The sequence below is a fragment of the Myotis davidii genome, unplaced genomic scaffold, assembly GCF_000327345.1.
Source record: "Myotis davidii unplaced genomic scaffold, ASM32734v1 scaffold1476, whole genome shotgun sequence".
Classification (NCBI taxonomy): domain Eukaryota; kingdom Metazoa; phylum Chordata; class Mammalia; order Chiroptera; family Vespertilionidae; genus Myotis; species Myotis davidii.
In genome coordinates this window covers 376,586-383,489 of record NW_006287253.1, presented here as the reverse complement: position 1 = coordinate 383,489, position 6,904 = coordinate 376,586, and the positions used below count along the sequence as shown (strand labels likewise).

The following is a 6,904-nucleotide window of genomic DNA, read 5'->3' as shown; positions in this document are numbered from 1 at the left end:
CGCCCCATCCTGGCCCCGCCCCCGTGTGAGGACACAGCTGCCCACGCCGGTGAGCGGCCGGGGAAGGCGTCCAGCGCCCCCGCCCGGAATGCGTACGCAGCTGTCCCCGGTGCACGCCGGGCACCTGAACCCCCAACAACACACTAGCCAGAGCCCCGCTAGCGGGGGTCTGCCACCTTGGAGAACCGCGGTCCTAAACCGGTTCCGCCTCACCCAGGTGTCCGTGTATTGAAGGTCTATGCCAGTGATGGCGAACCTTTTGAGCTCGGCGTGTCAGCATTTTGAAAAACCCTAACTTAACTCTGGTGCCGTGTCACATATAGAAATGTTTTGATCTTTGCAACCATAGTAAAACAAAGACTTATATTTTTGATGTTTATTTTATATATTTAAATGCCATTTAACAAAGAAAAATCAACCAAAACAATGAGTTTGCATGTCACCTCTGACACACGTGTCATAGGTTCGCCATCACGGGTCTATTCCATAACCATCCAGGCGCTGTTAAACCCAAGCCCGCCCTAGAGTTTGTCAAGGCGTTAGAAACAGCCTGACCTTAGCATAGCCAGACATACACACATTTGTTCTCTTTTTACGTATGTTCTCCCTTCTCTCTAGACACAGGGCGGGGCAAAAGTAGGTTTACAGTTGTTCAGATGGAAAAAAATACAATAACTAATAAAACATAATACAAGAATAAACTCTGTTTTGCATACTCACAAATGTAAACCTATTTTTGCCCAACCCTGTGTATATGCTCTAAATATATACACACACATACTTTTTCCTAATAAGTAGATAGGCTAAGTATATATACCTCTCTGTTTCTATATGTATGTATGTACATATAAACATATATACACATACTTTTTCTTTATACATACATAGGCAGATAGACTATATACACCTCTATATATGTGTGTGTGTGTATACACACAGCCTATGTGTGCATAGATAAATATTATATATTTAAATAAATGAATGTAATGTAATACTTATCTATGTTTACCCATCAGGCTTGTGCTGTCATTCTTTTTTTTTAATATACATTTTTATTGATTTCAGAGAGGAAGGGAGAGGGAAAGAAAGATAGAAACATCCATGAGGAGAGAGAATCATGGATCAGCTGCCCCCTGCATGCACCACACTGGGGATCGAGCCCACAACCCGGGCATGTGCCGTGACCGGGAATCAAACCCTGACCCCCTGGTTCATAGGTCGATGCTCAACCGCTGAGCCACGCTGGCGGGGCAGCTGTCAATCTTATTGACTGGATAATACCCCAATCTGTGGCTATAACATTATTTCTCAAAACGTTCCTTGGATACTGGACGTTTACTCATTGTCAAAGTCTTATTCGCTTATTCTGGCAGTGCCCGCCAGTGGTCCCTGTGCCCGGCTCTGGTCAGCCTGGGCTCTGCACTGTCAACAGAACATACCTGCCCCCAGGGTCAAGATGTGGATTGCCTTGTGTTGGTTAAAGGAAGGACATTCTGACCTGGCTGGGAGTTGTACACCGCCGCCCTCCCCCCAACCCCGCCCTCCGATGTAGGAGACAACCTTGGACCTGCCAGTCAACTTTGGAATGTGGTCCATTCTCATTCAAGAGCTGCCTTTTATCATGGAAAGATTAACAATCTTGTGGTCCAAACAATGGAGTCCCACATTGCCTGCATACCCCTGCCGGTAATCCTTACTTTCCCATACCTACAATCCCTACTTCCCCAAGGAATCCTTGTCCTACCCCATATACCAGTAAGTAGCTGGCTTATGGGGGCTGCAGAGCAGGTTTTTGTGGATGACCTGCTGCTCTCCCATACTGCTGGCAATATTGGAATAAATGCTTATATATGATTCAACCCTGTATCCGCTTAATTGGCTCAAGTAGTGACAGGCAGCACGGACCCATTGCTTGTCTGGTTTCAGTCCTTCCCTTCTCTGTGTCTCTCCTTGTCCAGGATCCAGCCTCCACGCTGGGACACGCCCAGTGTATTCACGGCTCCATCTGCTCCTGGCATTGCTGTCCTATTGCTGTCAGTCCCATCGCTGCCTGCCTGGCCTGGCCCAGCCTGAAACAGCTGCTCAACCAAGAGGCATGGGGCACTTACCCCACGCTGGTGGGAGTCAGGCCCCCTCCAGGGCTAAACAGACCCTAAACATGAGCTGTCATAGGGGGGCCTGCCCCTCCCTCAACCCACCCTGCAGGTGCTGCCTAAGGAGCCCGTGTATAGGCAGAGGGTCCCCAGAGGGGCTGTGTGAGCCAGCCGGACCCCAGAGAGGCCAAGGGCTGAGTCTTGACTGGGACCCCTATCCCTGCTGTCACTCCCTGCCTGGGCCTCCCTGGGTGGGAACAAAAGCCATGTCCCAAGTCAGCACAAGTCCTAGCTTTGCTGCCCCCTCACAGGGAGGCCTGTGCCCACTTCCCTTCCTCCCAGGCCTCTGACCCCCATCTGGGCCTTCTGTCACAGGTTCCTGCAGGTGAGGGAGCTATGACAGCCCTGCCATCCCCTCCCACCAACACGGACCCAACAGCTGTGCCAGGCCCTGGGGACATGGCCAAGAACCAGGCAGGGCCCCAGGACCCCCAGCTGCAGTTCTGGGAGACAGACACAGCTAGGAAAGAAGCCGACCAATCCAGAAGCCAGCTTCAGACCGTGGTAGTTGCCATGAGGAAAATGAGGGCAGAGGGGCTGGACGCTCCATGAGGGAGCCTTCCGAAGCCACCTGGTCCTTTAGGGCCCCTGCTCTGAGGCTCCTGGAGCCCAGTCCCCACTCCTGCCCTGACCCCCCCTCCCCAGGGCTTCCTCCCAGAAACCTGGAGTCTGCTGTATTTGCCTGGCCGCTGCCCTGCTTGGTTAGACCTACCCCACTGACCTTCCCTATCATTCATTTACTGTGTGTCCTAAGGGTTGGGGTGGGGCTCTCACATGACTTGTTTACAGCTGGGTGTGACTCAGTGAAGTGTGCCCCAGTCACACGACCTCCAATTTGTTGCACAGACACACTGGCCCCTCCCCTAGCATGCTCTGCCCTCTGACCCCAGTCCTGCCTCCGTATCATAGCAGTTACCCACGTGAGGTCACCTTCCTCTCGTACGTGGTCCATCCCACCACTGGGATCTCCCCCTGGGACCCCACGGCTGGAAATAGGCTCAGTGCATAAAAAACCCACAAGGAAGTTTCTTGAATGAATGAATGATTGAATGAGTGAGTGAATAACTGGATGCATGAGATGGCATTGGAGCTGAGCTCTCAATGCTGAGAAAACAGACCGCAAAGCATCAAGGGAAGGAAATGTGAGCAGAGGGAGCAGCCCTGCAAAGGCCCTGGGGTGGACGAGCTTGGCCCCTCACAGGGGCAAGCAGGAGCACGGTGGGGGCAGAGACAGAGGTGTCCAAAGGCAGCACCAGAGCGCTCCCAGCAGAGGGCAGAGTGGAGCTGCTCACAGGCATTTCCAGCCAGCCAGCTCCACCCACACTTCAGGCACCAGAAACATGGGTTCAGACCCCCCAAAATAAACACACCCCATCCACTGGAGAACATGTTAAACCTACACAGACGTGACTTTAATATTAGGGCACATGATGGCTTGTGTTTACAAAGACGGGTTGTGTTTACAAGCGGCATTGACAATACTTGGAACTTGTCAGTCCTCTTGGCTCCCACCTGGACAGCTCCGGGGCGAGGGAGCTTGTCCCTCCGTCCCTCTCAGAGCAGAGTCACCGTGAGCACAAGCGGGCACTCACAGGTCCACTGATGCAGGGATGGGAGGACCTGATCTCCCTCGGCCCCTGCCCCTCCATGCTTCCAGGCTTGGGGCTCCGGATCAGGAGGGGAAGGTGGGCACCTCGGCCAGCGGGCGGGACATGCTCTGGATGGCCCACTGCAGGATGCCATCGAAGGAGTGCTGCAGGACAGAGCAGAACCAGGGCACTGGGACCCAGCCAGAACCTCCCAGGAGAGGTATGCCCGCCCCGCCCACATCTGGCACCTGGGACAGGGGAATGGCTGGAGGTGTTGACCTCCTGTCCAAAGAACATGAGGCCCCTAAAAGCCGCATTTCTTCCCAGCAAATCTAGCTGCTCATCTTCAGGCAGAGAGGCCTGGGTCAGGAAGAGGAGGGAGAGAGCCACAGACAGCAGAGCTCCTGGGCCCCACCCGCCCTGGGAAAAGGCACGGCCTCCAAGTCCGGCTTTGGTGGCCCTGTTGCTGGGGTTCTGCAACCCCCCATGTCTGGGCACCAGGACCTGCGAGCCAGCTGGAAGGGGGAGCTGCTCAGGGTTCCCTTGTTGCGTTTGTGTGCTCACGTGCATAGAGGGGTCAGGGCCATGCTGGAGCATGTTGCCCTGGGGTGCTTGGAGGGCCCAGAGCTGGGACTCCTTGCCCCTCCTGTGGCTCGGGTGCTGGCTGGCTTGGGGGTGGGGGTTAGGGGGAGCAGTAAGGACAAGGCGGAGGCCAGGTGATGTGTTACCTCGCTCAGGAGGGACTCCAAGTCATCCCTGTGCAGAACGGGCTCGTGACCAGTAGAATCATCCCCTGCCTGGAACCCAGGAAAGGGAGGTCACCCCAACTTCCACACCCCAGTTAGGGATATCCCCATGGAAGCAGAACTCCCTGCAGAGGCATCAGGGGTTGGGGGTGGGTGGCAGGTGCCAGGGCAGTGGAGGCACTGCAGGTGTTGGAGGGGGCTGAAAACTGAAATCTGACACCTAGCTCCCCTGGAGGCAGTGGGCACCGGCAGGGTGGACAGGAGTGAGCTGGGAGCTGCCTGCCCCCAGCCCCCAGATGTGCCTGCCTCCACACATTGTGCGGCCGTCTGGGGAATGTGAGGTGACTGAGAGAACCCCATCACTGATGGAAAACTGAAGTCCGGAGAGGAAAGTGCCTGGTCCAAGGCCACCCAACCATGCCTCTGGGCAAGGTGCCAGAGCAGGGACTGAGGCTCCGGCCAGGAGGGGAGAAGTCCCTACTACAGTGGAACCAAGTGAAAGTGCCGGGTTTGTAGCTCAGAACAGGAAATGCCAGCATTCCGCCTGGGTGGGTCTGATAAGCACAGGCCCACAGCCCCAAGGTGTGCGGGAGCTTTCAGGAAATGGTCTGGGACAAAGAGAGCTGCAACTTTTGACTCCAAAATGGCAGGACATTTTACATCACAATGAAAAGAAACCGGCCTTTGCTGTTAAGAGGAAAGAACCCAGGTCTCAATAAAGGAAGCAGATGCTGGAGGGAGGCATCCCCTCCTGGGAGACCCACCCCCCAAGGCTGCCTGGAGGCAGTGAGCTGGCTCGGGCATACCCTGTCCAGATGGGTGGGGACCAGGCAGCTGTGAGCCCTGCAGGGGGTCCCAAGAGCCTCCTGGGCGGGGCCTGGATGCAGGCAGGACCTCTGGGGCCCCCAAAGATTCCCCCAGGCCAGGAATGTGGTCCAGGGAGGCCTCTGCATAGGGCAGCTAGGGCAAGAGGCGCCACCCTCTGGGGGCTCCTGACTGGGGGACACAGGACCCCCCAGATTCTGAGGGAGCCCCAGACGCCTGCTGCTCAGCTGCTGGGGCCTTGGCTGCATCTCCTCCTGGACAAAGAGGATGGAGAGAGTGACTTCTCCCCAGGGACTCGTGGCTGCAGGGATGGGGCTGGGAAGGGCCCCCACCTAGAGCTGCTGGAGGAGTGGGTGTGCATGGAAATGGGGTTCTATGGAAAGTTCCTCACAGGACGATCTGACCATAAACTCCTAACCCTGCAGGTCATGGTGGATAGTCAGAGGCATTGAACTTCTTTAGTAAAAGGCTTTTCTTGGCCTTAAACCAACCCATCCATTGTTTCCGTGCATCTAGTTAGCAGGCCTTTGAAATGCCCCCTGTCAGGCCCCTCCTTCTAAAGTGTGACCCCCCTAGACGGCACAGTCCTAACTACCCAGTGCTCCCACCCGGGCCTTGCTTTCGGCCACCTCCACCAGACTTCCCTGGGGTCCCCCCTGAACCTCCGTGCAGAGAAGAAACCGCAAACTTTATTCTGTGGAGCATTTTTCTGTCTGTTGAGATCTTGCTTCCAGGCTTATACTGTTTTGAGCCAGATAAATTTTTATAAAAAGTCTCTACAGCCCTAGCTGGTTTGGCTCAGTGGATAGAGCATGGGCCTGTGAACTGAAGAGTCCCGGGTTCAAGTCTGGTCAAGGGCACATGCCTGGGTTGTGGACTCGATCCCCAGTATGGGGCATGCTTTAAAAAATTTAAAAACGCTTTTAAAAAAAAATGCTCTAGCCAGGCCCGTGTGGCTCAGTGGTTGAACATCGACCTATAAACCAGGAGGTCAGGGTTCGATTCCCGGTCAGGGCACATGCAGGGGTTTGGGGCTCGACCCCCCAGTGTGGAGTGTGCAGGGGGCAGCCAACCAGTGGTTCTCTCTTATCACTGATGTTTCTATCTCCCTCTCCCTTCCTCACTGAAATCAATAAAAATCTATTTTTTTTAAATGCTCAACAAGTTTGGACTTCCTTTGTGGAGGGGGGGGGGGCGTTGCACGGGTGGTTCATCCTACGTCATCGCGTGCGCATGCTCACCTCCCCGTGGGGTCTCCTTTCCGCTCGCCCCTCACCCCATCCCACCCCTCACCCCATCCCACCGGGCACTCCCGGGCTGGGGAAGGACACGGGGGTCAGGGGAGCTCTGGGCACAGACGTGATCCAAGCTGGGGCCATTGCTGGGGCGAGCTTCCTTTTCCAATAGATTTATGTTACCAAAAAGGGGTCTCTCTAAACAAAACCGCTGCATGGAAATAAGGAACTCGTGTTTCGGGGTGTGATGAAAACCCGTGAAACTGGCGCCAGAGCTGCCTCTCCAGAGGCTCCTCCCCCACCTCTCACCCCGCGGGGCCGCTCCCCCAGGGGGCACTCACCTTGGCCGCCCCGGG

General features: G+C 55.3%; 1 protein-coding gene across 1 annotated transcript in view; it reads right to left on the bottom strand.

The window, feature by feature from the left end:
• Window positions 1-3,546: 3,546 nt before the first annotated feature.
• The window catches only part of AIRE (autoimmune regulator), an 11,248-nt gene continuing 7,890 nt past the window's right edge, over window positions 3,547-6,904 (bottom strand). Inside the window, exons 11-13 of the mRNA XM_015560815.1 lie at window positions 6,890-6,898; window positions 4,471-4,539; window positions 3,547-3,906 (exon numbers count right to left, since the gene is read on the bottom strand). Coding sequence (XP_015416301.1) covers window positions 3,826-3,906; window positions 4,471-4,539; window positions 6,890-6,898 — 159 coding nt within the window. The 3' untranslated portion in view covers window positions 3,547-3,825. The remainder of the gene's footprint in view (window positions 3,907-4,470; window positions 4,540-6,889; window positions 6,899-6,904) is intronic.